The sequence below is a fragment of the Orcinus orca genome, chromosome 5 (assembly GCF_937001465.1).
Source record: "Orcinus orca chromosome 5, mOrcOrc1.1, whole genome shotgun sequence".
In the NCBI taxonomy this organism is placed as follows: Eukaryota; Metazoa; Chordata; class Mammalia; order Artiodactyla; family Delphinidae; genus Orcinus; species Orcinus orca.
This window is the reverse complement of record NC_064563.1, coordinates 89,128,834-89,150,231: the sequence shown is the minus strand read 5'-3', so window position 1 is coordinate 89,150,231 and position 21,398 is coordinate 89,128,834. Positions and strand designations below refer to the sequence as shown.

Here is a 21,398-nt window from a genome sequence, read left to right as displayed (position 1 = left end):
AAAAAGTGAGGGACTGTCATAGATAGGAGGAGACTAAGAAGATAACAACTAAATTCAACATGGGACTTTGGGTTGGGTTCTTGAACAGAAAGGGACATTACTGGAAAAAATAGGAATAAAGCCTAGTTTAGTTAATTGTACCTCTAAAATTCTTAAAAAATAAAAAGTTTAAAAATATGATTGCAAATTTAAAGTCCTATAAATAAAAGTAGACCCTAAGATTTTTTGCGTTTTCAATAGTCACTTATTCATTCAAAAAGTTATTTAACACTTACTGTGTGCCAGACATGTAATGTACTTAGGTGTTTGAAATCAACATGATCCCTGTCCACATAGAACTTAGAGTCTAGTGCAGGAGAGAGACAATACACAAGTCACTAAGCCAATAAAAATATAATTACAAGTTGGGATAAGTTCTGTGAAGGTGACGAGCAGGATTAATAGAATCACGTGTACTTGTTTGTTTCTTTGTGAATACATGAATTATTTTTACAATGAACATGTATTACTTCTATGTCAGAAAAAGCTATTTCTCAAGCCTAATTAGGAAATTGCCTCACAGAACCTTAGTTAATTGCCTAGTTTCAGTGATTCATTTCTATGCCCACGTAGCCATTACTTGAAATTGCAGTGAATAGCTTTTGCCTACACATAGTATTGTTGCAGGGAGAAGGTAAATCAGTATCTACCCGATGTCCCTAAGTTCTTTGCGCCTGTAGCAAAATAGGGAGACACAAACCATTTCATGAGGGAGAAAAACCAACAGCTGGGGTGAAGGCAGAGCTAGAAGAGTTTTTCTGATGCTTAAACCACTATCTTTTACTTTAAGTGACTGCTTCTCATGGCTTAACATGGACAGATGCTTGACACAGATAATTCTTAGAGCTTGATTTGTGAACTGTGGGGAGCTTTTGTCACAGTTGTCATTCTGTACTGACAGGCATAATCCTTGAAATAATAAATAATCCCAGCCCTGAAATCATTAAAATTTCACATTGGATTGCTTTATTCTATTTCCTTTATTCTACCAGGCTCCTATTCCTAGATGTCCCTTTGTTTTTTCATTTCCTTTTAGTTCTTCTAAGTTAAACTCCTTGAACTATAAAATAGAGGTTTAGTTTGTGTGCTCTGGAGCTACGGTGAATTCAAATTCCCATTCAGTCACTCACTAGCCACAGAGCTTCGGCGAGTTTCAGCAATTCTCTCAGTGTCTCAGTTTTCTCCTCTGTACGATGGAGATGAAGATGTTAATACCTCTTATCTCACAGGATTGCTGTGAGGATAAGATGAGTGAATATTTGTAACGTGCTTAGCACAATACCTGCCATATGCTAAGCACCATAGATTCCTGGGCTCTTTTATGCAGTGTTTCCAGGGAACATGAGGAGAGGTGAGCAGATGTTGCTTCTTCATTTGCTACCAGGAGTTTTCAACATAATTATCGCTGTCAAATTCTTAGAAAAATGTAATATTCCATTGGGCTTTATTTAGCTTTGAAGAATACTTTTCAGAAGGATTTCTTTTAATGTGTGGTATTGAGAGTAGGTAGTGGATACAGTGATACTTGTCTTGGGGGAGTGAGCTTCAAGTCAAATCTGAAACACTGTTCAGGCTAGTAAGTTAGTGAGTGCAGCAGAGAGATATTCGAGTCATTCATGACTTAGTAATTACCGAATGTTTGCGTATTCAGAAATGGGACCTGCTATTCACCGTGGTAGATACCACCCTATGTGTCTCGATACTGCCCTTGTCACTCTTGCAATATTTTTTTGAGTGCTCGCTTTGGCAGCACATATACTAAAACTGGAATGATACAGAGAAGATTAGTATGGCCCCTGCACAGGGATGACACACAAATTCATGAAATATTCTTTTGAATGATATATTATGGTAGTTTGATATTCAAGTTAAATATTTCTATGTCTTTTGGGTTTTGACTGAACTATTGATCATGTATAGTTTAATTACTATATACTATTATGTATAGTTATACATAGTACATATGTATATAATACCAATTTAGAGTTTTAATAGTGTCCTGTAATGTGCTGATCATTGTAATCACATTTAAAAACCATTTTGTGCCCCAAACAAACAAAACAAAACCTTGAAATGACCTTTCCTTGATTTCTTCACTCTTCGTTCCATGTTTTTTGTTTCCCCAGAAAATATTCCTGAGAACGATCTTCATGGAAGACTTTATATCAACCGTGTTTTTCATATCAGTGCTGAGAGAATGTTTGAATTGCTGTTCACCAGTTCACGCTTTATGCAGATATTTGCCAGTTCTAGAAATATAATAGGTTGGTCTTGTGTTCTTATCTAATGATAAATTTGGGAGAATTTTATTATCCTTAGAGGTTTGAGCCTATGTAAATTGATTTATGTTGTCAAGGGGAAAATTTAGACAGGCTTCCATTTTATTTTGGTGATGTATAAACTAGTGTTTAGGTGTTTTGGCTAAAATCACACGTAAATAGTATAATTGTCCAATTAGTCAGGTCCTACCTACAATTAAGTTCAGACCCTTTGAGAACTAAAACTCCATTTATTTATTAATGTAGCAGTTTAGTTGGGTTGAACCACCTTTAAAAGGGTTCTACTGTGGAAAAATTGGATTCTAGTAGAGTATAAATTGGTGCAATCACTTTGCTAAATGGTTTGGCAGTATCTACTAAAGCTGACTCCGCGATTCTACTATTAGGTATATATAACCTTCAGAAATGGGTACATGTGTATTCTGAATGACATGTACTGCAGTGTTCATAGCAGCATTATTTATAATGGCCCCCAAACTCAAAACACAGCCCAAATATCCACCAATAATAGAATGGATAAACAGACTGTGTACGTTCACACAAAAGAATACTGTATAGCAATGAAAAAAAAACCCTGCTACTTATAATAATACGAGTAAATCTTACTGATATTCTGTAGTATTAAGCAAAAGAAGCCAGACACAAAAGAGTACATACTGTGATTTCTTTATATTAAGTTCAAAAACAAGTAAAACTTATTTATGGGCATAAAATCAGCATACTAGTTAACTGCAGTTGGTAATTGGGTGGGTAAAGACTGGGAGGGGGCTTCTGGGATGCTGGTAAAGTTCTCTGTCTTGATCTGGGTAGCGGTTACACGTGTGTGTTTTCTCTGTGCAAATTCACGGAAATTTGAGATTGCAGTGTCTATGGACTACCTTAATGAAAATACCAAAAAAAAAAAAAATCCAGTTAGGAAGTTAGTTATAAAAAAGATTTTATTGATTATGTATTAAAAGTTCTATTTTGGTAAACATCTCAAATAAGCTTATAGTCAATTTGAAATTGAATTTATCCTAAATATTTCAAGATATTTTAGAAACTTTGGGAGCATGTGGTTTAGCTTGCTATATAAAATTAGAAATCAGCAGTGGCAGAGATCCATATAAGCTGAGTCATTCGACATAGTCAAAGAGGAAGTTATTCTACAGTCAATTTAAATATAGTCTATAATTTAGCCATTTTATTAACGATTAGATGTTATTCCTTTATTTGAAACTTTTATGTAAACATAGTTACATATTCATAGATTATATCATTGATATAGGTTCAGTTGTAAAGAGTAATTTTTCCTTATTATTTATAGTAGAGTAGCAAAGCAGTTTCTAATTGATAGCTGTTGAGTCTTGTGATTATATTAAGAATGTCATGTTTTTAAAAATCATTACTTTTTTCAGTTCTTCCAGTTTTTTTTTTAACTTATTGATTTTATTTATTTTTGGCTGCATTGGGTCTTCGTTGCTGTGTGTGGGCTTTCTCTAGTTGCGGAGAGCGGGGGCTACTCTTTGTTGCGTTGCGCGGGCTTCTCATTGCGGTGGCTTCTCTTATCGCGGAGCACTGGCTCTAGAGCGCAGGTTCAGTAGTTGTGGTGCACGGGCTTAGTTGCTCCGTGGCATGTGGGATCTTCCTGGACCAGGGCTCAAACCCGTGAACCCTGCATTGGCAGGCGGATTCTTAACCATTGAGCCACCAGGGAAGCCCCAGTTCTTCCAGTTTTAAAAATGTATAATACCTGAGGGATATAAATCTTTTCACTCAGTAGCTTATATTTAACTTATTATATCTGTTTTGAATCTATTTTGTATCTTTTTGCCATTCATGTCTACCTGGAGAACTTGCTATTTCAGAAGAGTAGGATACATAATTTCTCTTAATTTTCTAAGATGATGCCTGTTGATATTGCACCACTATTTTTATGGCTGAAAAGGCCCACAGGAAACTAGCATGTTATTCCACGCTGGTACTAAATGAAGTTTGTTTTTTGAATCATAGCTGCATTTGGTGTCTGATATCATATCTAGCTTCAATATGGATGACTGTGTTTGCTATCTGATGCTATAAATGGCTTTGGGCAGCAAAGCCTTCTGGCTAATCACAAGTATAAATAGTGATAGGCATGTTGCCTTTAGACCTAGAATTAGTCAGAAGGTTTGCCCCAAAAGAGATAATCTGCTTCTGATTGCACGCTATTATGTTATCTTCTGAACCTGTTACCTAGTAATCAAAGTTGTGTTTCTTGAGAATGGGTCTCAAAGTCTCCTTTCTAAAAATATCAAGAATTTAATGGGAAAGTTTAGTATGGTCAGTTATTTGTGGATTTAACCTAATTTCAGCATTAAAATGGCTACTGCTGGATCTATTTTTTTTAATAATGATTTAAAATTATTAAAAATGATGGTAATTCTTAATAATTTTCAATAAAAATTATCTAAATTGGATTCTTCTAAATCTTTGTTTACTATTGTATGACACTACTTTTGTAATTCAAAGCTCAGTTTTAAGTCTTTTTATTCAACTTTTTAATTTTGAAAAAAATGTAAACCTTCAGAAAAGTTGCATGAATAGTATAATAAAACCTATACCCATTACCTAGATTCACCAATCTTTTTTCTTGTGGTAAAATGTACATAACATAAAATTTACTGTTTTAGCCATTTTTAAGTACAATTCCGTGGCATTAAGTACATTCACATTTTGTTGTGCAGCCATCTCTAGAACTTTTTCATCTTCCCAAACTGAAACTCTGTACCTATTAAACAATAACTGTCCACTTCCCCCTCTCCCCAACTCCTGATGACCACTGTTCTACTTTCTGTCTCTGAAGTAGATGATGTTCTGGCACATTATGTTCAGTAGGCTTGTTGGCAACATTGGTGAAGATACAAGTGGAAGAGACACTTTCATCTTTGTTGATAGTTGCTTTGTTGAATGGTGTGCAGTTTTAATGGCAGAATTCAATGATATCTTTAAATTCTGTTGCTGATTAACAATGGACTATTTGTATAATTTTTCTGAAACAGGCTGACCTATGACTAAAATGATCTTTTGAAAAGTATTTTATAATTAATTTTATATCTCTTTCTTGGACAACTGAATAAATCATTTTTACAGCAAATTCTGTATTGTAGATCCCATGGTTTGTAATGTTGCCTTTTTAATTTGCTTGCACAAATTTTCTAGATATGCAAAAGGCAGCTTCAGGATCCCTTATTAAATCTCTAGGCCTAAGTAAATGAAAGAAGTTGAACAAAATTGGATATATCATAAAGCCTTGCTTCAGTCCCTTGATGATGGGTAGTGGGTTAGAGAAATGCTCCTATGTTTTAGGACATTGATGAATAGCAGCCAGATATACTAATTGCCTAAATCCACTTTGCCAACAACATTAACCAGCTTAGTCAGATCTTTGAATAGATTTCATGATGCTGTTACCTATATTTTCCTAGTGGTTCGCTTGTTAAAGGACCTTTGTTAATGTATGGTGCTATGTTCTAAAGATACGTTTCCGTTCAGAGTGTATTTTTACTCACTGTGTTGTTGCTAAGTAAATAAAAGAGAATTTTGACCAAGATCTTGCCATAAATGCAGAGAGATTATTCTATAGCTTTCTTCATATAGAAAAGGTTACATGGTTTATTTATATTCCATTGCTCCCTCCTTGATTAAAGATCTCAGCAGATAAACCATTAACACTACATGATTTCTCATCGACGTGATTTCCCCACAAGTTGGGATCAGATCATGTTGCTGCATAATTCAAGGTCTTGTCCTCAGTGATGGAAATGTTGAAGTGTTCTATCTCTGTTTAATAAGGCCAGCACCGTTACTTCTCTTTGTAGGTACTGGGGACTTTAAAAAGAAGCCTACTGATGAAATGACTTTTAATTTTATCTTCTAGAGAACAGAAAAAAGTTTTTTAATAGACTACAATTTAGAAGTAAATGGATCAGAGATGGGGCGTATGTCACATACAAGAAGAGTGCCTAACATGTGATTTTACTCTTGTTTAATGTTAAACTAATAACACAATTATAAGGAAGTTAGGATTGGTCAAAAATAAAAATTGAAATAATTCAAAAACTCCCTCTTTGATTCCATTCCAAGCCATACCCCTCAAATTTCTAGAACTAACTCTTTTTATATTTGCTGTGATTAGATATAGTATCTACCCCTTGGAATGTAGAGCCTGGAGGTGACCAACTGAGAACCATGACCTACACTATAGTCCTTAATAATCCACTAACTGGAAAGTGCACCACGGCCACTGAAAAGCAGGTATGTCTATGCTGCCAGTATTCCAAAAGAATCGTGCATGTGGGAAGAGGGAAGATGCCTGTCATAGGTCCTAGTCACCAATTGACAGGACAGTTTCAACAAATAAACGGCAAGGAAAAAAATAGAGGAGAAACTGTGTACAGGTTAAAAGAGATTTAAGAGGTATATCAACTAAATTAACTCAATCCTAATTCACACAAACCAACTGTAAAAGGGTATTTCTGAGATTTAAGGAATTGTTCATTTTTATGTGCAATAATGGTATTGTAGCTATATTTTAAAGAAGAGAATATTTATCTTTTAAAGGGATATACTGAGGAATTTATAAAGAGATATACTGATGTATTTTTGGATGAAATTATGCTGGTATCTAGGGTGTTTTTTAAAAGTAATCTAGTCAGACAGAGGATGGGAGTAGAGGGAGGGAATATGGGGAGAGGTACAGATGAAACAGGACTGGGCAGGAGTTAATATTGTTGAAGCTGGTTGATGAGCTTATGAGGGTTTATTGTATAATGTTCATTTCTACTCTTGTATATGTTTGAACTTTTCCATAATAAATGGTTTTTAAGAGGACACTACTGGAATCTGATTTACTGGATCATGTCAAGGGTTAGAGCGAAATAACTAGATGGCTGCTGTGACATATGAGGAAGAGATTGTAAGATATTTAATGCTCTGTCTGCTGTGTGACCAGCATGTCACTGTCATACAGTGGGGTTTATGTTTGGCCAGTTGTTGTTGACATATAGCATAACTGTTCTGCAAAGTTAGAAAATATTTATTAACGTCTGAATTAGTTGTGCTATCATAGTTTTTGTCCGTCAGTGTTCAAAAAGACTTAAATATTTTTCTTCCAAAGATTTTCAAACATTTAAGAGAAGTTTTGTATTTTGAATTGGAGGGTCTTTGATAACCTTAGAGGATGGGCAGAATCGGTAAGGTGACAATGAGAAAGATTTGGCCAGCAACCACTTCTGATCCTGTTCAGGGAAAGCAGTGTTTTGTTTGGTTGTCTCCTTCCTTCACGTTTTTGGTGAAGGGTGGTTTTGTTAAACTTTGATGAATTTTAGAGTGGGGTCCTGGCTTTGTTCAATTGAATTTTGAATTGTTTCCCTACCAGGAACATTTGCAATTCTTTATAAATTACTAACACACACGAGAGATTATGTAGTTCCTTTCTCCTCCTCATGCCTCAAAGAAAGGAAAAAAACAATTATACAGTGAAGTGACAGAGAGGTAGCAAATACTATTTCTGCAGGTCCCGTCTCAATTCATAGATCTCACAGCCAACATGGTGGCCCTTCTGGCTCTGTATATAGGCTTCTCATGTTTTTTGTAATTGGTGAGAAGGAATTCGAGTATATAGGCACTATACTGGCAAGGAATTTGATGTATTAAACATGTACATGCAAAAAAACTTAATCTTATTTTGGCAGAGACTGTATAAAGAAAGTCGGGAAGCACAATTTTACTTGGTAGATTCAGAAGTGCTGGCACACGACGTCCCCTACCATGATTACTTCTATACTCTGAACAGATACTATATCATCCGATCTTCAAAGCAGAAATGCCGGTTGAGGTGAGCTGCTGTAAATGAGTGTTTTAGTCAGGACATGCTACATTGTGTGCTGGTAACGTATCAATCCCAAAATCTTAGTAGTGGCCTTACACAACAAAGCTTTATTTCTTGCTTTAAGTGTCCACCGGCAATCCGCAGAGGGGCGGGGATCCTTACTCAAGGACCCAGGCTGATGAAGGGTTTGACCTCCCGGGGCTGCACAATCCAGAATACGTGTTATTTCATTTGCCACTGGAAGAGAGAGCTGTAGAGCTGTGCTCGCAGTCCAGTGGCCAGAAATGCTCGCAGGACCCCGTTTAATGGCAAGGGGACTGGGAGACTTGAGGAGCACATGGTGGGCGGTTAACAGCTCTGTTGCGATGGGAGACCAGAAATGTTGGCGTGTTGAAGATGGTGCTGGGCCATCACACAACTGGCCTAGTCTCAGCTAATGTAGTGACTTGCAGCTAATGTATGACCACTAGAGATTTTCTATACGAGGCATTTAGGAAATTTAAAATTTATTTTGAGCCTTTATTGCTATTTAAGTAAAGAAAATTCAGGGTTAGAGAAAGGAAAGAAATAAAATGCCAAGTTGATGAAATTTTAGCAGCGCCCAGTAATTTTTTAAAGAATTCATTATCAGTGAACAATTTTTTTTTTAATAGTCTTAATGACTTTGAATCCTTTTGGCTTTCCGCTGAATTCATTCCTACATCTAATTGTAATGTTAATAATATAATTAAAATTTGTAAATTAAATACTCTTCTTTCTTCCTTATCTATTAGAGTTTCAACAGATTTGAAATACAGAAAACAACCGTGGGCCATTGTCAAATCTTTAATTGAGAAGAATTCCTGGAGTTCCTTGGCGGACTATTTCAAACAGCTTGGTCTGTAAATTTCTTGATTTGTCTATTTTTGTAAAAATGGCATTTATTAACAGAATGGATGGATTCTTCGTTTGGATTCATAGCAGGAACTGGTAGGTGATGTTGGAATGACTCCTGCTGAAGTGGTTCCAACTACTCCACTCGGAATTTCAACACTTCTAATTTTCATTGGTCTCCCAAACACTTATATCATGCCTGTGATATGCCAGACGTTGTTCTGTGTGCTTTATAAATATCAACCTGTTGTTTACAACCCTGTGAGATATAAGTACTATTATTATTTTTTCCATTGAAACACACAGAGAGGTTAAGGGACTTGCCCAAGATCACACAGTTAGGAGCTGTCACACTCCCTCCCTCTGTAAGGAGCCAAGGAAGCTGCCTGCAGTGAGGGACTGGGTAATCCGGTCACAAGTATGCACTTGTACCCACGAAGGTCTGGAGCCTCCTCAGGCCCACATCTCCCTTACCAATGCAGCTCTCCTGGGTTTACGCAGGCCCACCTAGCAATGGTACCACGTACATGTGTGGATTTGGTGGAGGTGGATACTAGACTGGGGAGGTGATGTAGTTGTTCTGTTTGGATATTCTTTAAAATATACATGAGGAAAAAACATATATATATACATATGTGAGCATAATTAATTTTAGTTAAAGGAAAGGGGGTGGCCAATCAACTGAGGGTAATTTAAGGCTTCATCATCCAGCTTGTTGATTATTTATTTTCCTTGTTTCCTTGTCTTTGGTTATTTGATTATTAAGCTCCAGATCACTAGAAAAATGAAACTCAGAAATGAGTTTGGCCACTAGATAATGAACTTCTACTGAAAAATCTGGTGAAGGGAAAGGTTAAAACAAATGTGGAAAATGAGGTTTTTATTGATAGGTTGTTGGCAGATTTTCTTTACTAGTGCTTCCTTTTTTGCAAAGCCTCATTGTAAATTAGAACTATTATATGCTTCCCCTTCCTTTGAGATTGACAACCAAGTACTATAATCTATCTTGGAAATCTTTCTAATGATCCAATGTAAGTGGGTTGTTTCCATAACTGAAATCTCTACATTAATATTTAATATAGCACATGGCAAATTTGCTCTGATGATCCTGTCATTAATTAATACAGTTCATTCTTCCTAGAATAATGCAGCCTCATTATGGGATCATCATACAAAACTTTTCATTAAGAGTAAAGTTTGAATCTAGGCCATAAGAATCTGAGTAATAGTCAAAGAAAGTTACCAAGGTCTAAAAAAAAAGCAAACTGAGAACAAAACAGTGACCAACCCCCCAGTATCTTATAGTTGAGAAGGTTTCTCCACTATCTAAAGAGTGTTTTCTTCTTAGAATCAGATTTGTTAATGGAAGAATCTATGGTAAATCAGCCCATTGAAGACCCTGGAAAACTTAGTGACCTACGAAGGAGAAGGCGAACAGTCAACAGAACAGCAGAAACAGCTCCTAAACTTTCTTCTCAGCGTTCTTCTGGAGACCTGGGCTTAGATGCCAAAGGGGATATTACAGGTAGCTGTTACCTGGTAAACAGAGATGAAAGTTTTTTTTCCTTATAAGTTTATTTTATATGAAGCCAAATATGCCTCTTGTTTATAAGACACGTCAGTTAGGAGGTCTCCCTTTCTCCTCTCCTTTTCCAATAATGTTTGTCGAACTCTGGTTTCCTTAAAGAAAACCAATATATAAGTATAAAGGAGCAGTTACAAAATGGCAGGCATGTGGCCAGTAGAAATATTTTACTGGGCCCACATGGTATTTTAAACTTTGGACATTTTTATATAGAGTCTCAGATCTGGCAGCCCTGGACCCACATCCCTTCGTAGCAGCAGGTGGTTGGAGCTTAGTAGTAGCTGCCCCATTTGACCGAGTGTGCACTCTCCCCAGGTCACCAGTCCCCATGACTCTTACCCTATTGCTGGACGCTTCACTCATTAACTTCCTGCCTAGCATTTGTACACATTTGATTTCTACCCTTGAATCTACTACCATGTTTGTATGCTTTTAATCCTTATGTACTATCAGGGCCAGCCCAGCAAAATTGCAGAGATAGAAGGTGACTTTGATTATCTCTACTCTCAATTTTGAAGACATCTTGCCCCTACTAACTGTTGTTCCCTCCCTCTCAGTGCTATAAAGCTGTCATACCTTCTCATCCTTCTACATTATCAGATCCTTTCCTGAGGTTTACATCTTAGTGTGAATATGTTTTTCTACCATTTCAACTTAATAGCTCTTTCATTTTGGGACTTGGCAACAAAATTTGGGAAACAGAGAACAGGGGAGGATGATTAAAAAAGTTTTTTTTAAGGAGGGAAGCATTATACGTAAAACTATTTCAAATATTATTTGCAGAGATGGAACTTAGCTAGAGATCATACATGATATATTGAATTGCTTGTTTAATTTTAGAACAAATTAATCTGTCATATAGGCCAAATTTGCAGAACTGATACAGGGTTTCTTTTTGTAGATTTGTTTACTAATACTCAGGATATCAAAAGTCAGAAGAGGGGTGCAGGGAATTCACTGTAAATCACTTTGTCTTTACAAATAATTAAAAAAACTTCTTTTCCAGTACTTTTCAAATGAAATTAAACAATCCTGATTCTAAATCGGCCTTTTTTTGTAATTTGCAGGAAAGAAAAAGGAAATTGAAAGCTATAACACCATCCTTATTGTGGTGATGAGTATTTTGTAAGTATTTGTGTTGAACGCTTAGTTTGCTTGTGTCCTCACTTATCTTTTAATGGTTTCCAAAAGAATTTGAATGTATTTGTATATTGTTATATAGAAATTATCACAATTTGACCAATTTTGGCCTACAAAAGCAGTAATTTTATATGCTTCAGTCTGATAGTTTTTGAATGATTTTCAGAAGAACTGTTAAATTCGAGGGAATACCAAATACACGTTCAGTAAATGTTTTTGTTTTTTAAAGTAATCTGATTTGTTTCTACCATCATAGATTTTTAGGGAAGTACCATAAATTTAAAGGGAATTTTTTTTTTTTTTTTTTTTTTGCGGTACGCGGGCCTCTCACTGTTGTGGCCTCTCCCGTTTCGGAGCACAGGCTCCGGATGCGCAGGCTCAGCGGCCATGGCTCACGGGCCCAGCCGCTCCGCGGCATGTGGGATCTTCCCGGATCGGGGCACGAACCCGTGTCCCCTGCATCGGCAGGCGGACTCTCAACCACTGTGCCACCAGGGAAGTCCAAAGGGATATTTTTATATGCAGGCTGATGAAATCCCAACAATGCTATTTTATTTACTCTACTTGATTAGACCAGTGGTCCTTACCCTTTACTGTGCATAAGAATCACTTGCTGAAATACAGATTTCCCAGCCCCAGTCCTACAGATCGAGTCAGTGGGTCTTGAGTAGGGATCAGGAATCAGTAGTATTCTAAAACACATGTGCAGGTTATTCTGAGGATTGTAGGGTGAGAAATACTGGGGCAATTAGTCTGAATCTCAGTGTTCTACTGGAATCTTCTCAGCCAGTCTTATTTAGACTACTGTTTTCTCCATGGCTGTACTTGGATCTTGAGGTAGTCCATCACATTTAATTGAATTAGTTCTGACTGGATGATACACTCTGGGTTTTGGAATGAAGTTCTTATATCAGCTGTTTTTTCTAATTATAGATTTCAGAACATACAAAATGTTTGTTGTGCCTTTTGAGTTTTATAAAAGGTTTTCATATTCTGCTTCCATTGGTTTGCTGTGACGATTTTGAATAGTAAATATTATCTGTGATCTTTTGTATTACTTTGTAGAAGATTTACAGTCAGATGTTGAAATGTTGATCTATACCCCATTTCAGTGACACAATAATTTCATAGATTTGATTTTCTTGCTACTACCTTAGTTTTCGTTCAAGAAAAATCTTCTGGATGGGTAAAAGTGAATATGATGTATTTTTAAGGGCAAGTCAATATTTTAACAGAAAAAATCAGAGAGATATTATGCCACCTATGTATTTGCATGTATGTGTAATGAGATACGTTCATTCACTTGAAATACAATTGTGAGAACCAACAGAGTAAGTTTATTTAGCAGGTAACATTTTATGTATGATCCAATTAATGTATGTTTGGGATTTGAAATTTTGTCTAAGTTGAACTAGAAGAAATTTTTGCTGAACGGTGATTTTGTGAATGTGAATTTGTTTTGGCTTCTGCTGAGAATAAGAGGTACATCATGATCTATCTAAGATCAAATCCATATTGATCTTCATTTCCTTTCTGAAGTGCAGTATTATGTATGTGTAATTGCTTAAGACAAAAGCACCCAAAAATAGATCTTGAAAGCTAACATGGTAGATTTCTCAACCGGTGGTCGCACATCCACACTGGCTGGGATTGCTAGCAGAGAAGAGACGTCAGGGACAATCCCAACCTGCTTGTTTGGGGACTTTATTGTCACTAGTTATCTTCTAACTGTTCCCTCAACATCCACTGAATACTTACAAATAAGTATTTCATACAATAAAATAGGGGTAATTGATTTAAATAATAATAATTGGAAACTAGTCTGGATAATATACATTTTTGAAGGTGTTGTGTGTCTATTCTGCACTAGCAATGCTTTAGGTCTGAGTAATAGTGGATTAACCAGGTCTTGCTCTGCCTAGTTTGCTGTTGCTGGTTTTATTGAATGTGACGCTGTTTCTGAAGCTGTCAAAGATAGAGTACGCGGCTCAGTCCTTTTACCGTCTTCACCTCCAGGAAGAGAAATCTGTTAAGTAAGTCTTCTTCCCTCACAACCTATTATGTCAATAATTCCTTTGGTGCAGGGAACTTAATTCCAATTTTAGAGATTTTGATCTGCCAACTCTTCTCTAGTCATAAACTTTTTTGTTTACTTTTTTGTTTTATTTGCAAATTTATGGGGCACTATGATTTCTAGAGATGAAAGCCTAGAAGCTATTCCTTTGATCTTTAAGATGGTATTTTTCTTTCAGTTTAGCCTCTGATATGGTGTCAAGAGCAGAAAATATTCAAAAGAGCAAAGATCAGGCCCATCGCTTAAAAGGAGTGCTCCGGGACTCCATCGTGATGCTGGAACAGGTCAGCACCTCTGTGTACCACATTACTTAGTAGTCATCCCAGTGAATCAGCTGCTCCTCTGGTTGTGAGAGAATATTTACTGTTCCATTATTTGAAGAAATCCCCCTCCTAGAGGCATCTACCCTTGCCAGTTTCTGGATTATACATTTTATAGTCACTGGTACTTTTTGTTTTTAACAAAATGGTAACGTACTGTACTTACCATTGCATACCCTCTTCTTTCAATTAGTAATATATTTTGAAGATGTTTCCCTATCAGCTCGTATACATATACCTCATTCTTTTTATTGGTCCTTCTATATAAAATTTCACGCTCAATATCAGCTTTTTATAGAAGTGGTAGATTGCTCATTATTCTGTTTTATCTATTAACCATGCTCATTATTTTGTTTTTAATCTATTAACCTGCTCATTATTTTGTTTTTATCTATTAACCATGTATCATGGAGATGCTTCCATATCCTCTTCTTTTAACAGCTGCATTAGAATTCAACTGTACATATGTGGCATAATTATTTTGCCAGTTCTCCACTGAAGAAGGAACATTTAGGTTGTCTTGGTGTTTTGCTATAAGCGTTATCTCTTGAACATAGTGTCATCAATGTGTGCTGCTTGGTTCTATGAACCAAAACTTAGGATTCCCTTTGAAAAATGAGGACTAATACTTCCATTATAATATAATACATGTGTACTTTTCAAAATTGAAAAATAGAGAATAGAAGAGAACCTACTAGCATTCAGACATAATCACTTTTAACGTTTTGTTTTATTTGCTTCCATCCTTTTCTTCTATGCATTGGTTTGTTTTTTAGAAGATTCAGTTATTGAGCATTTCTTAGAACATCATGTGGGGCACTAAAGGTGCTTCCGCTAGGCACTCTTCAGATGCACAGTGCCTGCAGTTAGTAACTTTCTCCTCCCCCTCAGCAAGGAGTAGATCATACTCTCACTTTTCTTCTCATCCTCTCCACTCATTTCCTGCTGACTCTGAACTCATGACCATGCCTCAAGGAGAAAAGAGACCCTCCCTCTCCTTCTATAACCAGATCTACAGACCTTCCCCCGTCGCTGCACCCGTCCTGCTCTGCACTCCATTAGAAGCATTGCTCTACCTGTGGGATGCAAGTCCCAGCACGAGTTGGCAGGAGACTCCATCTGCCCCTCTAGCTTCCCCATCTTCAGACTCCCTCATTCAGCTGGATCTTTCCATCAGCACCTCCCCTGCTCTCTTATCTCCTACATTAGAAAACCTGCGTCATCCACATCCTTCTCTATCTGCTCATCTATCGCTCTCCTCCCTTTCACCGTCAGGCACTCTCGGAGTTGCCTACTCTGGCTGTCACTATTTTATCGTTTATAACTCTTTCACTTTTTTGAGGTTTTATTTTCACCAAAGTCACTCGTTCACATGAAGAGTTAACTTGTTCTACAGGGTTGTTCAGAAAAATAGCAATCCTGGTATCCTCTTCTCCATTTCTTTCCCAAAGACTACAATCTAACTCGCCTGGTTTATTCTTCTGGTGTTTACCTCCATATTTATAAACCACAAGCATGTGTTGATACTTCTTGATTTTTCAGTTTTAGACGTTATCTTTTGACTTCCCGTTATGGAGACTGGGATTTTGTTTTCTTTCACCTCTTCATGCTCCCATTTCTAATCCCCCGTCCTCCAAAGGAAGTTGTAATTTTGGTTGGATCAGCATTCAGTGTTGGCTTTGTTTTGACTAAGTTTACTGTTCTGAGCTGAGCCATAGAATGAACCGCGGCTACTTTTTCTTACCCCTGAAATTGTCTTCTTATTACAGTTGATTATTTTATTGTATTGTTTATAAGTGTTTCATGCCCTGATGCTCTGTCTCCTCTCATCATCTTCGGTCACCTCAGGTTTTCAATCCATGGAGCCTCTGACGGGCTCCAGGCAGGGCCAGTGGCCCTCTCTGCAGGTGCACAGCTATCATCTTGGGGCTCCTGTTGCCCACCTCCTGTTTCCCATATCCCATGTTTTCTGCTTTCTTGGTTTCCTCCCTCCTTTTAATGGAGCATATCCTCTAGTAGCTTCCTGAGAAAGAGGGTATGGAGGTAAATATTTTAAGACTTCACCTGTCTGAAATTTTTTATTCTGTCCTTCCCCTTTGATCAATTATTTGGCTGGGGATAGAATTCTAGCTTGGAAATAAGTTTCCTTCAGAACATTGAAGGCGTTGCTCCATTGCCTTTTGGCTTCCAGTGTTACTACTGAGAATTCAGAGGCTGTCAGATTCCTGATCCTTTCGTCTGGAAACTGGTGCCCTTTCGTCCTGGGATGTACTGAGCTGTGTGGCTGATGATTTCCTCTCCTCCACCTTCTCTCCCCTGACTTTCTATAGCACCTCTAATCAGGTGTCTGCCTTCTGTTGGACAGGTTGTCTAACCTTACCTTTTCTTTCCAGCTTCCATCCTTTTGCCTTTTTGTTCTACTTCCTCAGAGATTTCCTCAACTTAATCTTCAAATTCTTTTACTGAGTTTTTCAGTTTTTGCTAACAAGTTTTTAATTTCAAAGAGCTGCCATTTCTCTGAATTTTCTTTTTTAATGGCATTGTGAACGTTTTAAGTGGCCATAATATCTTTCTCTCTGACCATATTACTGATAATTAAAAACATTTTTTTTTTTCTTCTTGCATACCCACATTCCAGCAAGGTCCTTTCCCCCGTTTTGATTTCTATCCTTAGGGTTAGAGGATTTCTTTAGATGTCTGTAGTCCTTCGCTTTCTGCTTGTATGCATCCAAAGTTCTTATCGTGTGGGTTGGGCTGGTCTACCCTGAACTTCTTGGTAGATCTGGCTGGGCCGTTGGCTAAGAAATCCTGATGTCAGTATCTTTAGGTTTTTTCTCTTGGATTGGTCAGTTTCCACAGAGAAGACTCTTCCAGTCTCCTCCCTGAAGGACTAAGGGATGGCTGCCAGCATTTTAGGTGAGTGAGAGTAGAGAGATTGAGGAGGGCAGGGCAAAGGGATGATCTCAACGTGCAGTATACACGTTTTTGTATAATCCCCATTTTTGGTATGGTACTGCTGTCTTTAACGATGTATTGGTGTCCTCCTGGCCAGACTGCCAGAGACCCTCTTTTTTTTTTTTTTTCGGTACGCGGGCCTCTCACTGTTGTGGCTTCTCCCGTTGCGGAGCACAGGCTCCGGAAGTGCAGGCTCAGCGGCCATGGCTCACGGGCCCAGCCGCTCCGCGGCATGTGGGATCCTCCCGGACCGGGGCACGAACCCGTGTCCCCTGCACCGGCAGGTGGACTCTCAACCACTGCGCCACCAGGGAAGCCCAGAGACCCTCTTTTTTATCCTCTCCAGAAAATAGGACTTTAGACTTCTGCCCAGGTAGTAGGAGAGGCCACATGTCCAAAAGTTCATCCAATCCTTATTGCAGTCCCTTCCTCTTTATTCCCATTTGCAGAGGTGCCTGTCAATTCCTGAGGCTTTAGAGGATTCTTCAGGGTACATTTGGTTGGTTCTCAGCTTTCCCTACTGTTAGCTTAGGATTCAGCGTTTTCAGGGCTGCTAAGTAATCCATCCGCTCTCCAGTTTCCAAAGTTGTGTTGCTATTGTCACCTTTTCTGTTTTCCTCTGTCCTTGTGGACTTACGTCTTAAAAAAATCCCTTTACCGTGCTTTTGGTGGTGTTTCAGGAGGGAGAAAAATTGGATGCCTGTATTTAATCCGCTCACTCACTCTTCAGCTCACACTGTCTTGATTTCTTCCCCCATATCTTCCACTGATACTGCTCAAGCTAAGCTCCCCAGTGACCTCTGGCTTTTAAAGTTAATATACCTTTTTTTTTTTTAACTTTTCATCTTACAGTGCCAGCATTTGACAAAGCTGACCATTCCTTTCTTGAAATGTATCTAATCTTCCCTGCTTTGGAACCATGGAAAAAAACACAGCTTTATTGTGATATAATTCACATAACATAAAATTCACCTTTTAAAGAATTTTTAGTGTAATTCACAGGCTTGTCCCACCATCGCCACTATCTAATTCCAGAGCACTTTATCGTCCCCCAAAGAAGCCCTGTACCCATGAGCAGTCATTCCCATCCCTCACTCTCTCAGCTCCTGGAAATCACTAATCTACTTTCTATTTCTATGGGTTTGCCTATTCTGGACATTTCATATAAATGGAATCATATAATATACGGTCTTTCATGCCTGGCTTCCACTTAGCATAATGTAAAACTGCTTTTTGCTGGTTAAAACCATCTCCGCTTCCTGAGCTCGTCCCCTCCCAGTGCTGCAGGCTTTTGCGTTAGATTCTCTTCCCTTCTCCTTCACTGCCCTCTAGGTGATCTTAGCTGCTCCCCTAACTTGGAATACCACATGCGCCAATGGCTCCCAAAGCATGTCTCTCACCCTGACCTCTTCCCTGAGTCCAGACGCACACAGCCACTTGCTGACTTGGCGTCTTTACCTCGAGGCTAACAGGCATCCCGAACTGATCATGTCCAAAACAGAATTAAGTTTTCATCTTGAGCCAAACCTAGTTCTCCTCTAGTTGACCTAATTTCAAAAAATGATACTACTATCCTCCAGTTGTTCAAGTGAAAATCTTCATACAGTGTGTAAGTATATATTTATCTGTGTAATTATTCATTTTAGTTCTGAGTCTCTCACTAGTCTGTAAGCTCCATGAAGGCAGGGACAGTGCCTATTTGGTTCACCATTGTATACCCAGTACTTAGCACAGTGCCCAGCATTTAACAGGTAAGCAAAAAATATTTGTTGAATGAATGAATGAATACAAAAAAGAAATAAATTTTTGTTTTGTTTTGTTTGTTTGTTTTTTTATACTGCAGGTTCTTATTAGTCATCAATTTTATACACATCAGTGTATACATGTCAATCCCAATCGCCCAATTCAGCACACCACCATCCCCACCCCACCGCAGTTTTCCCCCCTTGGTGTCCATATGTAAGACATAATTCTTGCTCTCAAGTTGTCTACAATTTTATTAGAGATGTCAGATGTCCATGTGTATTGTTAAAGACTGTAAAGAAAAAGTACAAAATTAAGCATCAAAGTAAGTAGTAAAGCTTTAGGAGTTTAGAGGCAGGATGATTAGGGAAAACTGCATGGAAACAGTGGGACGGGTAAGTTTTAGATAGGTGAAGATGAACGTGAGCATAATAGCAAGCAAAGGCCTTGAGTGGAACTTGAGTTGTTTAGGGGATGGTGGGGAGACCACTGTAGCTTCAGAAACCATTTCAGTAAACAAGCCCTTCACTTTGGATCATTTGATGAATAGAGTTATTGGGAGGTAAAGCACACAGTAATACGTTGTAGGAAGAAGTGCAACACTACAGCAAATGAAAAGAACGCTAGCAGTCACACTGACAGATAACCGAAGGAATCAGGTGTTTTATAGTCTTTTATTTGGGCATCAGTATAGACAGAATTTTATTAAATGCAAACTTTTGGCATACAGATAACCAGAAAAATTTAAACAATCTGATTTTGAAAATTTTCTTTGCAGTTGAAGAGCTCACTCATTATGCTTCAGAGAACCTTTGATCTACTAAATAAGAACAAGACAGGCATGGCTGTCCAAAGCTAGTGATCTTAAGGACCAAAATTATAGAGATATGTGGAACCAAAAGAAAACGTCTTGAAGAAAACTAGAGGGTGAAGGATTTGAATTGTCATAGGAACATTTCCATATTTTCTCATTATTTGTACTTCTAATATTAACATTCTTTTGAATAACATTTATTGGAAAATTAGTCTCTGACGGCCTTAGGAATCCATCCTTTCATTTCTTATACATAATTCTAAGCTGTGAATTTCTCCAGTGAAGCGTGAAATATATTGTGGATTTGAATTTCTGTGATACAAAAAGAAAATGAGACATTCTGAACGGAGTGGTATGGCCTCATTTTCACAGTGAAGTTTGAAGTTTGACACTTTATCTGTTAGTACAGAATCAGTATGTGTCCAATAGGCTGCTTTCACAGTTGAGATACATTCAAGAGGATAAAGAAGACAATATAAGAAGAAATCTCTAAATCATTACTAACTTTGAAGGATCAGTTTTCAGGCATCTATTATAACATTTATAGATTCTTGTACTATAAATATTATCAATACAATGTCTTCATTTATTTAGCGTGTAAATTCAGTAGTCAAACCTTTTGAATCTGCATGTTGATGATTATTATCTGAAAGGTTCTTCAGCCATGTGGTATCTTTATGAAAGAAATAGGTGTTTCTTCAGGTGGCTCTCAGAGGTGAGATTATCTTGCTCTTCATACATTATATGGCAGAAGAGTCAATTTTGGAAAAGGAAACATGTAGGATACCATCTCTCAAAACGAAGAACCATGCTCTGAGTTTTAAAAACTAGAAGATTATGTTAAAATCTGGGCATGTTAGTGACAGATCAAATGAATACTTGAACTAAGCTTCGCTTCAGCTTAGCAGACTTTCATGGTGGAAATGAGCCATCTGGTTGAAAATATTATAATTTGTGGACTACTTTTCAGTAGCCACGTATGGCTTCATTTACTCATTCACATGTGTGGCTTTAGTCAGTTGTAAACCAGACACAAACTTTAGCTCTTTAAGAAAGACTTTGGGGGGCATTTTTTCCCAATATAAGTGCACTGACAAGTTGTAAATCAGACATGAGCTTTGGCTCTTCATTAAAAGTTTTTAGGCGTATGTGTCTCAATACAAGTGATGTCTGTGGAACAAGAGAAGGACAGTGCAGAATAATTTGTATATATTCTTACTGCTTGAATAACAATTGCCTTTAGTTAGATGTCTCTTCTTTGCCCAGTCACCCAAGCCACATGGGATTGCTAAAGTCATTTTCGAGATGCCCATAGAGAATGAAATTATTGACTGGATTAGAGGAAAAACGGGTTTCTCTGGGCGAATCTCAACTAACCTACCTTGGGATACCAGTGTACCTACCTGGAGGTTTTTTGATAAGGATTTATGATGTGTCTGACTGAGCAAAAGTGACTGGATTGTAAACTTGAAACCTTGTTCTCTGTTAATTTCACAAAAATGGTCACTGACAAGCTGAGTATTTTTGTGATATTTCTTTAAAACCTGTACTTCATAAAATACCTCAAAAAAAGTTACCAAAGTTAAGTTGCTTTGTAAATTACAACTAAATATGTATGCATTCAATTAATTGTATTTGAGCCTATGTAAATCGAATATCAATAAAACCCCAAATCTCTGAGTTGTTTTCCTTCTTTTTCGGTCAAACCCTCCCCAAACTAGAAAG

At 37.6% G+C, this 21,398-nt stretch overlaps 1 protein-coding gene and 1 non-coding gene across 3 annotated transcripts in view; both read left to right on the top strand.

Annotated features, from left to right (window-relative positions):
* GRAMD1C (GRAM domain containing 1C) overlaps positions 1-21,353 on the top strand; it is an 80,822-nt gene extending 59,469 nt beyond the window's left edge. For both annotated transcript variants that reach the window (XM_033432132.2, XM_004272048.3), the window contains 9 exons: positions 2,166-2,303; positions 6,475-6,593; positions 8,033-8,175; positions 8,943-9,046; positions 10,391-10,567; positions 11,695-11,752; positions 13,690-13,800; positions 14,020-14,125; positions 19,638-21,353. In XM_033432132.2, the coding sequence (XP_033288023.1) occupies positions 2,166-2,303; positions 6,475-6,593; positions 8,033-8,175; positions 8,943-9,046; positions 10,391-10,567; positions 11,695-11,752; positions 13,690-13,800; positions 14,020-14,125; positions 19,638-19,718 (1,037 nt within the window). In that variant the 3' untranslated portion in view covers positions 19,719-21,353. The remainder of the gene's footprint in view (positions 1-2,165; positions 2,304-6,474; positions 6,594-8,032; positions 8,176-8,942; positions 9,047-10,390; positions 10,568-11,694; positions 11,753-13,689; positions 13,801-14,019; positions 14,126-19,637) is intronic.
* Positions 1,774-1,875, top strand: LOC117202270 (U6 spliceosomal RNA). Its single transcript, XR_004484500.1, has one exon. It is a non-coding gene; the product is annotated as a U6 spliceosomal RNA (small nuclear RNA).
* Positions 21,354-21,398: the final 45 nt, after the last annotated feature.